This window comes from Amphibalanus amphitrite, unplaced genomic scaffold (assembly GCF_019059575.1).
Source record: "Amphibalanus amphitrite isolate SeventyFive unplaced genomic scaffold, NRLGWU_Aamphi_draft 002272F_arrow, whole genome shotgun sequence".
In the NCBI taxonomy this organism is placed as follows: Eukaryota; Metazoa; Arthropoda; class Thecostraca; order Balanomorpha; family Balanidae; genus Amphibalanus; species Amphibalanus amphitrite.
The window spans coordinates 12,623-28,801 of NW_024883755.1; the positions used below are offsets into that span (position 1 = coordinate 12,623).

General features: G+C 49.4%; 2 protein-coding genes across 2 annotated transcripts; both read right to left on the reverse strand.

Annotated features, from left to right (window-relative positions):
- Nucleotides 1–1,601: 1,601 nt before the first annotated feature.
- On the reverse strand, nucleotides 1,602–4,202 carry LOC122376746. Its single transcript, XM_043356688.1, has 2 exons — nucleotides 3,763–4,202; nucleotides 1,602–2,252 (listed from the first exon to the last, which is right to left on the reverse strand). The coding sequence occupies exons 1-2, from the start codon at nucleotides 3,802–3,804 to the stop codon at nucleotides 1,869–1,871; spliced, it is 426 nt and encodes a 141-aa protein (XP_043212623.1). The 5' UTR covers nucleotides 3,805–4,202; the 3' UTR covers nucleotides 1,602–1,868.
- Nucleotides 4,203–7,003: 2,801 nt separating this feature from the next.
- LOC122376739 (glycine-rich protein 5-like) lies at nucleotides 7,004–10,190 on the reverse strand. The gene is made up of 3 exons (XM_043356676.1): nucleotides 9,978–10,190; nucleotides 7,938–8,498; nucleotides 7,004–7,421 (listed from the first exon to the last, which is right to left on the reverse strand). The coding sequence occupies exons 2-3, from the start codon at nucleotides 8,490–8,492 to the stop codon at nucleotides 7,266–7,268; spliced, it is 711 nt and encodes a 236-aa protein (XP_043212611.1). The 5' UTR covers nucleotides 8,493–8,498; nucleotides 9,978–10,190; the 3' UTR covers nucleotides 7,004–7,265.
- Nucleotides 10,191–16,179: the final 5,989 nt, after the last annotated feature.

A 16,179-nucleotide genomic window follows, 5' to 3' on the forward strand; every position in this document is an offset into this window, starting at 1 on the left:
CACCTTTTTAGGCCTTAACAACCAACTTCAAAATTTGACCTCACTTGACCTGACCTTGACCTGACCTCGACCTGAAACTCATGCAGAGGTGGTCCATATCACTTATTGAGTGTGCCTATTGAATTCCATGAGTAAAATGACCCATAAAACATGTGTCGCACATGCCCTTTTCTATATTTTGTTTTTGGTGACCTGACCTGACCTGACCTGACCTTGACCTTGACCTTTGAATGACATTGTGTGCAACGAATATTGTCTTGGTAGTCTAAGAACACGTTTTGGGCAATCAGTCTCAGTCCATTCTTCGGCAACTACGGTGCAAGGCCGATACTGTAGAAACTTGCATTTTGTACCCTAGACCTGACCTTGACCTGACCTCTGACCTACTTAAGCAAAAAAATTTGGGCTCTTAAGATCCGCCTTGTTGAGAGCTTTCGATTGCCGTTTTCCCCGTCTTTCTACGACCATCGGTTCGGAAGTTAGACAGGGGGGGCAGAATCTGCCCCCCCCCAGCAGGGCGCGTATGGCTGAATAGCCCAGCGGGGCGCGGGTTAAAATGGTTACCAGTGCATGCTTACATCTCAAGTGGTTTTCTTACAATTAGCGTTTTTCCTTAAGGTGGCGCAATTCACCCTCCTTCCGCTACGTGTTTGGCTCAAAAAGTTCAATATAAGAAATTCATGTATCATGGTCGTGAAGTAGTCACGAGAAATTGCCAAGATTCAGTTCAAGATTTTGGAAAATGCGAAACGATAATCAATAATCGAAGATAGCCATTTGATTGTTCATGGTATTGGCAGTCTAATGGCGTTTACGGCATGTCTGTATGTCTATTCTGTGATTTTATATGATTTTTTGAACATATGCCGTTTCTGGTCGAAAACTCAGAAATCATGACGTCACTAAAACCTTGATATCTCAAAAATTTTCCGACCGATTTTTTTGAAACTTTGTCAAAATAAACTTCAATCAATTGCCTACAGGTACCCAGAATTTGGCGCGCCTGCGGCGCGCCGTTTTTATGCTATGGCCCGGCGAAAAAAGTGGGGGCGTTTAACGCCCCCCCCCCCCCCCAGCAACTCGCGGGTTAATCTAGCTAAGATATAGGCGTTATAGAGACGCTGCCAGCAAAAACAGACGGGAAAGTGCATAGGCGCGGGAGCCGGGGGGCAGTGGGGGCAGCTTGCCCCCCAACTCTGGGGCCGTGGGGGCGGTGCCCCCACAGCTTTGAGACGGAATACCATACTTTTTTTGCAAATGTTTTCTTTTTTTGTTGAAAAAGCCGAGGGGTGAAAAATAAGTGGCCTAAAACCGGTGAGAAAACTAGATTTGGGGGTACCCTAGGTTAATCTCTATTATGGCGTGCCCCCCCCCCCCCCCCCCCCCAGTCGGAAAGTAGTTCCCGCGCCCCTGGGAAAGTGATCGACATCGAACACCGAGTGGTGAGTAGGTAAAGTTTTATTTTAGTCAGTCATACAGTTTGACGAATATGAGCCAAAGCCCAAAATAAAATGTTTTTGCACTAAAACAGTGATTGTTATCGATGAACACAGCGATATTTGTGTCGATGATGTTTTATATTAGCCCACAAACACAACAAAGATTCGAAAAAAAATGTATTTTCCATGATGACCAGAATATTGCAGTTTCATAATATTGCGTTTGCCACAAAATACACTGACCAGTACCTATGCAACGTATACTGGTGCAACGTAGGTTTAATGTATTGATATAAAAAAGAAAATACTCAATGACTGAAAACTAAGGCTCTAAAATTAGTAAAATATCCGAATCGGGTGGTTTTTTGTCGTTACCAATGTGCTTACAAGGCTCTATCACTCGTTGACCCGACCCGGCAACTGACAAGCCTAACGACGCCCATTGCTCCCGAACAGACCCGGGAACGGCCCGCTGGCGGACAGCCGCGGGCACAGCGGATGTGGATTGATCACACAGTCCACACATCCACCGGCGCTAACAACGAACACCTGCGTCGGTAGACACCGCACCCCTTTGAGGTCAGAGGTCAGGATAGTGCAGCAGGTGTCTCCACACCGTCCCCTCAGGCCACAGCTGCTGCCCGGGCCGACTTGACTGGTGGCGCCATCTGCGTTCGGCAACGAGTCGACGGTCTGGGCGAGGTCAAGGCTGGAAGGGACGAGTCCACTTCCGGCGAGAGGGGAGGTCACATCGCCGGTGCGGTATGAGCTTGGCAGGGCCTGCGTAGAGGCTACCAGAGCCAAGATGATCATCTGCGAATGAGAAACAAAGGAGAAAGTCAGAAGGCTACCGCGAACAAACGATTAATCGCTCAGATGTTTAACCCGCGCCCGGCTGGGGGTCCTGGATTTCCACGCCCTGCTGGGGGGGGGGGGGTGTTTGAACACCCCCCCCCCTTCTAACTCGGCTCCTGGGCCACGTAGCGATACGCGGAAGGCGACGTTCGAAAGAGCGTCAAAAATAATGAGGAAATCACTTCGGTCAATTTTTTGCTCAGGTCAAAGGTCAGGTCACCAGAGGTCATTGAAGGCAAAATTTCGCCGATTTCCAGGTCGAATGTCGAAAATTTCCAAGAAGCCAACGCATAACTCGGGAACCAAAAGAGCTACAGCGCCGCGGAAAAGCGCATTCGATAGCCCTTTTAACGCCCTTTCTGATTAATTTTCTCAGATTTGACCTAACGTCAACGGTTTTGCCTGCAGGGGGCAAAAACTGCAAAAATAGCCGATTTTTTCGGAAACAGTTTTTCTGCAATAACTTTTGACCCAAGCCTTGTACGAGCTTACTTTTACCGGCATCGTGTTCCTCTCGTCAAGACGCATCGAATGAACTATAACTTGACCTTGAAAGGTCAACTTGAAAATTTGACCTCAGGTCAAGGTCATGACCTGACCGGAAAGGGTCATGTTGCATATCAGTCGATCCGTATCGTCGAGCTGAACACATATAAGGCGTTTTCATCGCTCTAGCATGCCTCTATCAAAAGTTATTTGCGAAAAACTGTTAGATACCATTCGTGACCTAAGATGACCTCAGGGCATAAACAGGGGGTCACGGACACCATTTTCATGTTCAGTGTGTCTAAAATACTTGTAATTCAGTGTTTGGGAGTGTTTATAATGTCTTTCGTCCAAAAGAGGCGCATTTCAATTTTCTCCCATTGACTCTGGGGAGTCAATGGGGAGCCATTGAATGGGGAGGTCTCAAAATTGACCTGACCTTAGATCAACGATATCAAAATTCTGAGATATACATTTTGTACATGCCATTGCTCTTAGCAATCGCTGAAAGTTTCAAAGCATTCGGTCACTCGGTGTAGCTATGACAGACATTGAAACTGTTTATGAGGTGAGGTCACTTCAAGTGGCCTGGTGACCTGACCTTGAATGACCTTGGTCTGAAATTTTCACAACATGTGTAGAATTGATGTATGATAAGGTGTACCAAAAACGGCGGCGCGGAGCGAAAAACCACAAGGGGGGGGTGTTCAAACCCCCCCCCCCCCCAGCAGGGCGCGGGTTAAGCTACAGGGTGCATACCTTCCTATTTTACGAGTAAGCTTCTAAGTAGGTACCGTTTGACACGAATGAAGACCAGGCTAACACATGACAGAAAAAGGTCACATAGGGTCCTGGGTCATTCCCTCGCTCCCTTAATAGGCACTCAGATAAGACCAAAGTAGGCCTATGCTGCTGTGCAGGCAACACAACAATTCAATTCAACTTACAATAAAAGGTGATTACAAATACGGTCATTCCTTACCATGTTCATCAATGGATTGCAGTTGCCGCGAGCCTTCGTCATATCGAAACCTTCCCCGAGTCAGCTGTCGGCCTCCACCGTGTGTCCTTCACAGCTCAGTCGTTGGTCCTGTCAGCGAGCTGTTCCAGCCAGAGCTGAGGTCTGAGCTGAGCCCGACGACTGCTACCGTGCCGTGCTGTGAGGCTGCACGGTCTGAACAGGCCCTTTTGTTCTACAGAAAGACGGTTCGTGTTGGAGCAAAGCCAGCGGGTGTTATGTGGGAAATACCAGCAGAGGCGGCTCCAGGACTGCCGCGGGGGAGTCGTGTATTGTCGAACACACCCGGGGGTGGTTTGTAAACCACAGTAGACCGCAGATGGGTGTGGGAATGACAGAAAGGTGAGTCACAGCAGAATTCCCGGAGCGGGGGGAACGACATGGCTGGAAAGGCACGTGGTTTGAGGTAACTATGGTCGGATGATTTGTGGTTGAGGTGTATTGAGCGAAGGCTACCTATAGTGATGTCGGTGAGGTCATGGGGGTCAGTGATGTCCTATAGTGAAAATTGCACAAGCTATCCCATTCAATTACATGGTATACGACTACTTTCGTTATTACGTCTCCTATGACAAGTGTTTTCGCTAGAGGCAAAACTGCTAAACTGGACTAACATTATACTAAGATTCTGCTACGGTAACATCCGTTCCGTCGTCTCTATCCTCGGGATAGTCAAGTCCTCCTCCTCCATGTCTCCGCCCCATGCTCCAGGCATGGACGGACAGGACAGCCTTATCCCATTCCCATGCGGGTAGCTCCACCCCAGCTGAGCCGGCCCGAAGCCTGTAGTCGGGTGGAGGGACGGACCGTTAGGGGGCTGGGCGGCCTGCCCCTGGATGGGCTCAGCAGTCAGTACCGACGGTTCACCAGAGCCAGGCGGCGGAACGGGGAGGGCACCGGGGCACCGTGCCCCCTTTGATTTTGACATTTTAATATTAGCCCTATGGGCGTTGGAAAGAATGGGACCAAAAGTCGGCAGTGCCCCCCCCCCCCCCTTAAAGGAAAAGGGCCACCTTTAACCCTCGCATGTGTAGGGGGGGTCCATCCGACCGCGAAAAACCCATGGTTTTTCGCGAATAACTCGCGTAAAAAGCGGCCGATCGCAACGAAACTTTCGGTACCCTCGCATTGATCAATTTTACACCTACCCTGAAAATTTCATGACCCTGACCCAAATGACCTTTGACCTGTGACCTCTTTTCCGAGACCATGTTTGGCCGGAATCGTGATTTCGCGTATGTCGGCTCGCACTAGCCGCGTGTTTGCAAGCTTTTCGTGGTTTCAAACGTTCAAACATGTGATTTGATGTTACTCCTGTGTGTGTCAAGGTCACCTGAAGGTCAGGTCAGGTCATTGACCTTTGGTGACCTCGGGTGACCTCGGTTCACTTTTTCGAGTTTTACATGTTTCTAGGCTAGTTTTTTGAGCTGAATTCGAATTTAGCAACCATTTGAACATTTACGAAGTAGTTTTGGTGACTTCGTAACATGTTACGAAGCTGTCAGAGGCGGTTGACACGTACTACGAATACCCGTCACGACGCCTACTGGTTGACCTGACCTGACCTGACCCGACCTGGTCTAAATGCTTCAAGACATCATCTGTGATCAAAACTAACACGATATTCGTGATCAGCACCCCGAAAAACCCCTTAGCAGCCACAATTTACGACTTTCTAACAGGTCCCGATTTTCCCGACTTTGGGTCATTGACCTGACCTGGAAGGTCAACCAATGACCTAGGACCTTAAAATTGGGTATCATCGGCTTCCTCTCGTCACGGGCAACACGCTCGTTTTTTCCGCGAAGCTCTAGCTCGATCAGGGGCCAAACGGCAAGGGGGGGGGGGTCCAACCGACCCCCCCTACACATTAGAAGCTGGCAAACGCCGCACACATGCGAGGGTTAAAAAGAAAATGAAAAATAATAATGTCAAAATGAAAAACAACGATATCTTCATATTTCACGAAGGTGGCCCTTTTCCTTTAATTGAAGGTGTTCCGCCGCTACTGCACCAGAGTCCCCGGCCCCTCTCAGACCAATGTCTCCAGTTTCCCCCTGATTCCTACATATCATTCCTATGTATCATCCTTCTGACTCACTCTGAAATGGTTTTTGTTAGACTGAACGGGGCTAGCGCTAAAAAAACAACAACAAGCTACAGTAAGGAAAGCGAAAGAGCTATCCTGTCCATCATGTTACAGATATAAGTAAAAATATTTCAACTTTCCCTATCTTTGAGTCGGCGTTCTTACATTTAAAAGCAATATGCCACCTCAACCGAATGTTCCTGGCTCCAGCATTTTTGCTTCGATCTGGTACATACACAAACTAAAAAAGTTTTCGCTGAAAATTCTGACGAGCTTTCTAGTACCGAACACAACTTCACTCAACGTGGCCTAGGGGCCAGGGTATAATACGAGCTGATTTTGTTGTTGTTTTTGTTGTTGTTGCTGCTTCTGTTGTTGTTGTTGTTGTTGTTGTTGTTGTTTTGTCTTGTTGTGTTAGGCTTATTCGGTCTAACTAGACCATTTCAGAGCCGAAAGGATGACAGGAAATAAGGAGAGAAATTTGTCTGGGCAGGCTGGTGATTCATCGGGGTTGAGCCCACCCAGTGGACAGGCTTCCCAACCCAGCCCCCTGAGACGGATACGGGCGTGCTCCTGTGGGAGCTTCCTGCATGGGATAAGGTTGCCCGTCCAACCCGGAACGGGGGATCGAGGCGTGGACTGGAGGAGCAGGATTCGACTGTCCTGAGGATAGAAATTAGAAATGACGGTACGGTGAGGGGCGGATTTTTTTTGGGGGGTTAGGCCCTTTCGGTCCAATAAGACCGGGAGCCGGGAGGATAATAGGATATAGGGGGAGACATTGGTCTGGGCAGGCACCCTAGTGAGTCGCCGGGGCTGAGCCCGTCCAGAGGACAGGCCACCCAGCCCCAAGGCACTCACTGCACCCGGCTACGGGGTGCGCTCCCTCGGGAGCAGCGGTGCCGCTCCAAGGGAGCAGCCCGCATAAGATAAAGTTGCCTGTCCAGCCCGGAGGAGGGTTGCGGCGTGGAGGAGAAGGATTTCTGTATCCTGAGGATAGAAGCACGGAAAGGTGGGGGGGGGGGGGGCGGAATTTTCCAATCCGCCACTACTTGTGATGGCAAAACGTTCCCCACTCGAGTGTTGTCACAAAAATGTGATCCTTAAAACATTAGCTACCGGCCCTTATCAAGTCATATATTGGCATGGCTTGTTACAATTAGATAACAGAATGATCAACGCGTTTACACTTTTCACTTTCTGTTGGTGAAAGATACCCTTCGAATGAGTATTTTTATTGATGCCCTGTCAACTGAAGACAGTCTGCTTTTCGTAACGACTTCCCTAGCGGCGGCAGCCGCCACTGGAAGTACACAGGTAGCCGGTAGGTGGCAGCACCAGCTCGACCGACGCCTAGTGCCCCTGGCGGCGGCAGGTGTCAGTGGTAGTACGTGGGCTGCTGGTAGGCGGAGCCACTGAACTGGTTCGACACGGCTTCCGTGTTGGAGTGGGAGAGCTGACCAAACAGGCCGCTGCTCTGCAGGTTACTGGCCTGCGCGGAGTTCTGGCTGATACCCCCGTTCGAAGCCGAGCCCTGCAGAGAGTAAAAGACGGGATTGTAGTCATGTGGAATAGCAATGTGGACGGTTCATTCATACGATTGGAAGTAGTGTGGAGTATAATGTCGTTTCCAGTGAAAAGCGAATGAGAGCAGAAACTCCTTTAATTTAAAGGGTCTCAACATGGTAGGCTATCATCCGTAGCAAGGAGGAGTAAGGTATGATCATTGCCTTATATCAGCTTCACAACATACTTTGCAGGGCCAGTGACTATCGGAGTGTAAATTATATCACAAATCATCGATTTCAAGGCTTGACACGCACAGTTGATTGATTGATTGATGGCGCTCAACGAATTCACAAAAAAGCATGTGTAGAGCAGGCCAGCATCTGAGACACGATCACAACCTAAAAGTCTTCAATTTATAGTACCTAATTGCAGCATAAATCGAAACGTGATGTGAGATAAAGCAAGTCGCTATGAGAAATAACTAGTTTCTTGTCGCTGCAAAATTAACCCGTTTCTGCGATCTATGTTACTCAGTACTCACCCCAGCTACGGCGCTGATCGACGTCACGGAAGACGTCGTCCCATGGCCGCTAGTCTGTCCAGAAACCACATTTCCCGCGGCATTTCCAGTAGCGGAACCTCCGCCAAAGAGGCCTACGAACTGGTTGCTGACCGCTCCCGTGCTGCCGTGGGAGAGGCCTCCGAAGAGACCTCCTCCGTGCGAGAGACCGTTGTTGTATCCGCCCTGGTTTCCTCCGTGGAAGATCCCGGCTCCGTTGGCCCCGAGGAGGTTCGAGTTGCTTCCTCCGTATCCTGCGCTCGAGCTGTGACCGGCGTTGATCAAACCTCCGGTGTTGTGACGGCGGTTGTTGTAGCCGCCGTTGTTGTACCCTGGGTTACTATGGAAACCACCGCCTCCACCGCCACCTCCGCCTCCGCCGCTACCGTACCCGCTGCCGAAACCAAAACCAAAACCGCCGCCACCGCTGCCGTACCCGCCGCCACCGCCGCCGCCGCCGCTGCTGCTGCCATAACGGTTTAGACGGCCGCAGGAGGCCAGCGTCGCCACACTCAGGAGGAGGATGAACTTCTGCATGGCGACCTGGGGGGAATGAGGTGAGGGATGTGTTAGACATCAGAAGACGGCTGTGCTATGCATATGCGAAGCCGTTAGGAGACAGTGAAGTTGAAAGAAGACGGTGAGGTTTAATTTTGATAGAAGGGCAGTTTATCGAGGAGCCTGCAGGCTCGTTGCTTAACCCGCGAGTTGCTGGGGGGGGGGGGGCGTTAAACGCCCCCACTTTTTTCGCCGGGCCATAGCATAAAAAACGGCGCGCCGCAGGCACGCCAAATTTTGGGTACCTGTAGGAAATTGATTGAAGTTTATTGTGACAAAGTTTCAAAAAAATCGGTCGGAAAATTTTTGAGATATCGAGGTTTTAGTGACGTCATGATTTCTGAGTTTTCGACCAAAAACGGCATATGTTCAAAAAATCATATAAAATCACAGAATAGACATACAGACATGCCGTAAACGCCATTAGACTGCCAATACCATGAACAATCAAATGGCTATCTTCGATTATTGATTATCGTTCCGCATTTTCCAAAATCTTGAACTGAATCTCGGCGATTTCTTGTGACTACTTCACGACCATGATACATGCATTTCTTAAATTGAACTTTTTGAGCCAAACACGTACACATATGATAAAATGAATGTCACCATCGTGTTCTACGCCCCAAATTACCCGTAAAACATGTGTCACAGGCTGCGAATATCAGTTTTGATTTTCGGGGATATGTGCCTACCCGGTTGACCTGACCTTGACCCTGACCTATGCTTGACTGACCCCTACATGGAGCTGACACTCTTGTAGGCCTTATATGATGGATTGTGCACCGTTTTGACAGAGTTTATGACGAGAGGCGCCCATTGCGAAGTCCTGAAGTCCATGCTACTGAAAGCCCGATTTCAGGTGTTTGACCTGACCTTGACCCGACCTGTGACCTCAAAGTTCAACTTTAAAGTACTCATCTGAAGCGTCTCGTCGCGTTATTTCGTTTGCCGCCTCGTGCGTTTCGCTGCGCCTATTGGTTCTCGAGTTATCGGCTGGGGGCGTTTAACGCCCCCCCCCCCCCCCAGCAAACGGTGGGTGGCGAAATACCCCAGCAACTGCCGGGTTAATGCCTCATGAGGAAAAGTATACAAAATTCTGTCTCCGAGATTAATGTCATTTTGAATGAAAATTCATCGATCAAATAAACAAACCATAGCTCAATAGTACGCAATAGGTACATGCTCATTCAAACCGAAACTTATTGTGCCCATAATAAAGAGCTTGCTAAAAAGTTGCGTTGTTTGCTAAAGTTAGTCAAGAATTCAAGAGTAAAGCTACAGTGCATACCTTCTATATAATGAGGACAATCTAACGAGCAGCATATATCTTGCAAGAACGATTATCAGACGTACACGGCAAACCAACGGCAAACGCAGCTAAACGGACAAGGCAACACGTGCAACCGTCACCTCCAAAATAGACCACTGCACGTGCAGCTGAGCGTTGCCATGGTAACTGACCTGCTGTGGCGGAGCTCGGTGGGTGACTGGGCGCCGCTGAAACAGCCTTCAACAGTTTTATACATCGTGCGCCAGTCACGAATGTGGCCCGAGGCGGGGCCTTCCCACTCTACGCCGGTGACCCGGGCGAGCCGGAGACTGCCGAAAAGACGACTGGAAAGCCCTCCACTTGAGGTAGAGATCACGCGTCGACGATGAAGAAAGGGAAGAGGAAGGGCTTCCCGCAGGAGGGGCAGGTGTTAACTGAGTTAGATTAGCGACACCGGCTGGAGAGGTGGCTATGGTGATTGGTGAACCATCTCAATCTTCACCTTCCCGGCCTCCGAGCAACGGCTTCTACGATCATGTTATTGTACATAAATGGATGCAAAGATGTCGTAGGAAAAAATGTCGTGTTTATTTAATTCGAAAGTGATTTAAAAGTGTTATATGTCTTATTCACTTGGAATCGTAAGGTAATCAGGTGGCTTATGGCTACATAAAATGATAAAAGACCCAAGTGCGTACGATGTGAGTGAAAAGGTCGTTTTATTGCAATGAGTTTCTCAAGAATTGCCTTATTGCTAATAGACTTTAGCATAATCTGACACTAAATATCACAAACCAAGTTGAGAGAGAGAGAGAGAGAAAGAAAGAGAGAGAGAGAGAGAGAGAGAGAGAGAGAGAGAGAGAGAGAGAGAAAGAGAGAAAGAGAGAGAGAGGAGAGAGATAGAGAGCTGACTGTCCATCCTATTCTCCTGTCACGCTATCTTTTGCGCTATCACCTAGTGATCTGGAATTGCCCGAGATCAACCCATCTTGCAACAACGAATGGTGCATCATAAATTGTGCATCGGTTCTGGTAAGTCGTAATTGAGCACTGTTGTTGCATCCTGTAGAATTCCCAGTATGTATGACGTGGCCCCGAAACTGCATATTTGTCTGACGTGTAATAGCCCATTCTCGAGCGGTTGAACTGGGCTTTACAGAGGAGAGAGAAATGGAGGAGAGGCTGAAGGAGAGAGGACTGCCTCGGGAAGGGAATCTCAGAGTACCGGGTAATACGAGGATCTTACAACTGGCAGTGGAGAAGAGGAGGAAACAACCAGGTCGTTTTAAGTCTGCGAACAAATGACTGAATTCAGCGAGTCGCTCTCAATGAAATTACTGCGTGTGTTCGAGGCAATGTGATAGGTCTCTTGGGTTCTGGGCCGGCGAGTTCGATTTCAAACGAAAGGTCCGGCTCGTCATGTGATCGAATGGTATCAAATGAATGATTCTGCGAACAGAAGTTCGAAGGAAACTGTATCTCCACCCCCGCCGCGGGTATTTAGAAGGAAGTGATGGTCACGACGCCATTCAGCTGCGCTGACTGGCCAGTTGATGCGGAGTGCTGCGCTCTCAAGGGCAGACCAAGGTGGTGGCGGTGGACGAGACACAGACCGCTGTGAGGAGTCACGGATCGGTGAGTCAGTGAGCAGGTGATCTGATGAGTCGATGAGTTTCTGACTCGTAATAATTTCTGCTCCGCTTTGTTGACTCGGACTGATGTTGACTGATTTGGACTGGGATGACTTCAGTCCATCTGCAACGATCAGACTGATTCTGGCAATTAGTTGCTGACTCGAGACGGAGAATGACTGACTTTTGTGTGCCGGTTGCATCAAATAGACATATACTAGACTTAACACGCGCACCGACGGGGGGGGCGGATATCCGCCCCCCCCCCCCGCCCCCTGAGGTTTTTCGCGGATAGCGGGAAACGGGAAATTTGGTACGACTATTCTCTCATCAATTTTACACATGGTGTGCAAGTTTGAACCTCCTAACTTTTAAGGTCAGGTCACCAGATCACTTTGAATGACCCAGCCTCAAGTCACTTTTTTGCAACTTTGTCACCATGCCAGAGCTACAGTAGATGTCGGAGGCCTTTGAAAGTCGCAGGATGTTATTAGGTCATTAGTAGCTACAATTTGTATATCTCAGAATTTTGATATCGGTGACCTAAGGTCAGGTCAATTTCGCGACCTCCCCATTATAAGTCAATGGGGGAAAAATCAACTCCCTGTTTTTACCACTAAAACGGGTCGAAATGGCCCCATATACCATACATGACTTCATATACGATCAACCTTCACTACCTTGAGGTCTGTTTTGCTGTTGGGCAGCTGTAAGGTCATGTGACGTCATCAAAGGTCACCAAAGGTTTTTTTGCCAATAACTCCGTACAGGAACAAGATACAGCCGTGCGGATGATCTCATTGTGTTCAGCTCGTCAAGACGCATCGAATGATATTGTTGTGTTGTCGCCTCCGACGCCAACAGTCCTCAGACTTGCACTCTCCTTTATTGGGTCCGTCTCCGGTCACCGCGTCCAACGCACTGCCCCTCCCGCTCCGCCGCGACCCAGCGCCGGCCGCGCAGGGCCACGCCCCTGACCTTCGGGGCCGCGCCACAAACCGGGGACGCCGCGGTTCCTACGCCCGCGGTCGGGCGTAGGAAAACTACGCCACACTAAAACTACGCCACACTATACATGATAACCTCGAGGTCACGTGACCTGAGGTCAACCTTTGACCTTGACCTTTCGAGTTCAACATATACATCATTCGATGCGGATTGACGAGAGGATCACGATTATGCCCTTAGTTTGCTCCTATCTTGCCTAATTCGAAAGTTATTCGAGAAAAACTCTCCCCATATCTAGCGCCGCCATTTTGATTTTTTCGACACCTGTGACGTCAGCTTTGACCTGACCTGAAAATGACCTGTGTAAAAATTGTAGACCTTGTCCGTGCGTATCCGATGCCGTTTACCGCTTGTCGCTATCTTGCTTCGTTCTCAAGATCTCAGGGGGGCGGTGATCCGCCCCCCCCCCCCCCGTCGGTGCGAAGTTGGCGCAGACCCCCGTCGGTGTGCGGGTTAATAAGTCACTTACCCGACCTGATGCACGTTATGAGTTGCAGTGCATGGATTTTGTGAGCGGAGAGTTCCAGGATGATGGCTTCGGTGACTGTTGTTTGTGACAAGTGAGAACAATTAATCCCAAACCAGTATTGGTTTTGGTGTTTCCAAGTTTTCGCAGCTTAGCCATTCCATGTGATTGACTGGCGCTGCAAGATAGTGAATATGGCCCATGACATTGTAAGTTGTAACCGAAATACGGCAATATACGTAACCCGACCGCTCCCCCCGTCACCGAGGCCACAAAGGAGCTCATGGCGCGGAGACGGGCGGCTCTCCGTAGCGGTGACCGGCCCCTCTACAAGGAGCTGAACCGCCGCGTGAGAGCAGCCATACGCCGGGACACCAGCGAGGAAATACATCGGCGCATCCTGGCCAGCGGACGGAGCTCGATGTGGCGCACCATACGACCTGTCATTTCAGCCAAACAGCCGACCAGACCGGCGCCCGGCGCTGATGCTGACACCATGAACCGATACTTCGCCAGTGTCGGAACCGTGACCGCCCGCCAGGTGGATACATCGGGTCCGGAGCTGCCGGTGCGCCTGGCGCGCGTGTCTACCGGCCGGTTTGTGGTGCGCACGGTGACACCTGAGAGTTTGGTGGCGACCGTGGCGCAAATGAACGGTAGCTCGGCGTGCGGTGCCGACGGTCTATGCGTGCGGTTCGTTAAGCTCTGTCTGCCGTATATATATCACGTCATCACACATATTGTGAACTCCAGTCTGGCTTCCCACACTGTACCCCTATCCTGGAAACTTACCTATATTCATCCCATCCAAAAGTCACCCAAGTCCACTGAAACATCCAACTATCGACCCATTTCGATCCTCCCAACTATATCCAAGATAACGGAACGAGTAGTATACGAACAACTGTTCGAATACTTCTCGACTCACCACCTACTCCCACCCTGCCAGCACGGTTTCAGAAGCGGTCACTCTACCGACACAGCGCTGCTGACCATGACCGACCGTATATTCGAGGCTATGGACAACCGACAGGTGGCGCTATTGTGTTTGCTAGACATGTCTAAATGTTTTGACGTGATTCCACATGACCGGCTGCTCACTAAACTCATGCAGTATAATGTCGATGTGCGCTGGTTCGAGAGCTATCTGTCGGGACACTATCAACAGGTCCTCATAAGCACACCGGATGGGGGTCGTACGCTCTCGAGGCCTCTACTGAACCCGATAGGCACGTATCAAGGATCTGCGCTGGGTCCTTTGCTGTACGCTGTCTACGCAGCGGACATGCCGCTGTACCTCGATGCAGATATTGCCCACGACCGCTGTCTCGTGCAGTATGCTGACGACGTGCAAATGGCAGTGTTTGGTAGGCCCAGTGACGGTGAACTTGTCCCTAGACTAGAGAGGAACCTGGAAGTGTTGTCATTATGGTTTCGTAAAAATGGACTGAAGGTTAACGCTAACAAAACACAGCTGCTCGTCATCGGAACAGGTCAAAATCTCCGCTCGATGCCTCCGACACGGGTTCAGTTTATGGGGGCTACGATTACCGGTTCCGTCACTGTCAAAAACCTTGGCGTAGTTTTCGATAGAAATATGACTTTTTCGGCACATGTGGACGACGTTGTGAGACGATGCACCGGCTTACTAAGCGGACTTAGCCACAGTAGGCACGCGCTTCCACCGGATACGCTCGCTACCATTGTACAGGCACTCGTCGTCTCATCGGTGCGCTACTGTATTAGTGTATATGGTGTGTGCGGCACCACACAAATGGCGAGACTGCAGAAACTGCTCAACTTCGGCGCACGCGTTATTTCAGGCCGCCGCAAATACGACCACATCAGTGACGTGTTGAGAACGCTGAAGTGGCTGTCAGCAAAAAATCTGCACCTCTACCACTCTCTGACCATGTTAAAACAGATTTTGTCAGCTTGCCAGCCTGAAACCCTGTACAGTAGCCTCGTGACCCGGGGTAGCATTCACCGCCGTGTGACCAGACAGGCTGACATGCTGGAGAGACCTGTAATACGGACGGAATCGGGACGCCGACGATTTCTGTTTTCTGCCGTCACGGGCTACAATGAATTGCCGCCGAGTTTCCACAACATGGGAACGCGAGAGTTCAGGCTAAAACTCCGCAAACATCTTCTGGCAAAACAACAAAACGAGTAGCGCGATGTACAAATGTGATGTGAGATGAGTGTGTGTGCGTGAGTGTGTGTGTGTTAGTTGTGCAACTGAATCCCGATGTTCCGTTTTTATGACATGTCAATCATAATAGCCATGTGTTCATGGACCGATTGCACGATGTGAATACATACATACATACATACGTTGTAACCAAAACGCTAGCAACTGGCGAGAAACTGGTTGGTTATCATCAGTTGTTTGGTTGGTTATCCTGGCTGGTTGGTTGGTCGTCACTTTTATCCCCGACACTGACTTATAAATATGTTGGCATTAACAATATCGAATATAAATTTCCAATAAAACGAGCTCGCAATCAAATTCACCTTTCCGATATATCAAATACATATTTCATTCACAATTCATTATCTGCACTTTCTCGCTGCAATTAGAGACAGCAATTGTTGATGCCAGTTCTGCGTCCAGTTTCTCTCAGTCTCAATCGCCACCAAGTGCTGGCTGGCCTCGAGCCAAGGGGAGTAAAGTCACGAGCTCTTATCGTCCGCATTGTCCGTCCCCTGCATCTCATCTGCGAGCTTTCCGATGTTGCCGTCTGACTCCCGTTAGCAGTCGATGCACTGGAAAGGCCACGCCCGAGGCACGACAAGCTGAGGCTGGAGCTATAAAATGCAGAAAGTGATTACAGGCTGCACACTCTGACAGCAGCACAGCTCGAGCGAACCAGGTGAGAGCGATGAACAGCGAGGAGGGGTAGAAAAGAGGCGAAGCTGTTGTTTAGGTTACTTTTGGCTTAGAATGCTAGATGCTTTGAGGCTTGCAAGCCATCGTGAGTCTCGTAAGCTGCATTCAGATTGTTACAGAGTTCACCGACGTAAGGAATTTAATGAATAGTAGGATTTGGAATCGACTTCAAGTAGTAGAACATTTTGAATATAATTAGATAAGTAAAAGAAATTGACCTTTTCCTCGACATTAAAAATGCAAAAAGCCGAATAATGTATTTAAAAAACGGTGAACTTTCGGCCACTGGCCTTTATCAAAAGGCCAGTGGCCGAAAGCTCACCGTTTTTGTTTTTTAAATACATTTTTCGGCTTTTTGCATTTTTAATGTCGATGAAAAAGTCAATTTCTTTTAC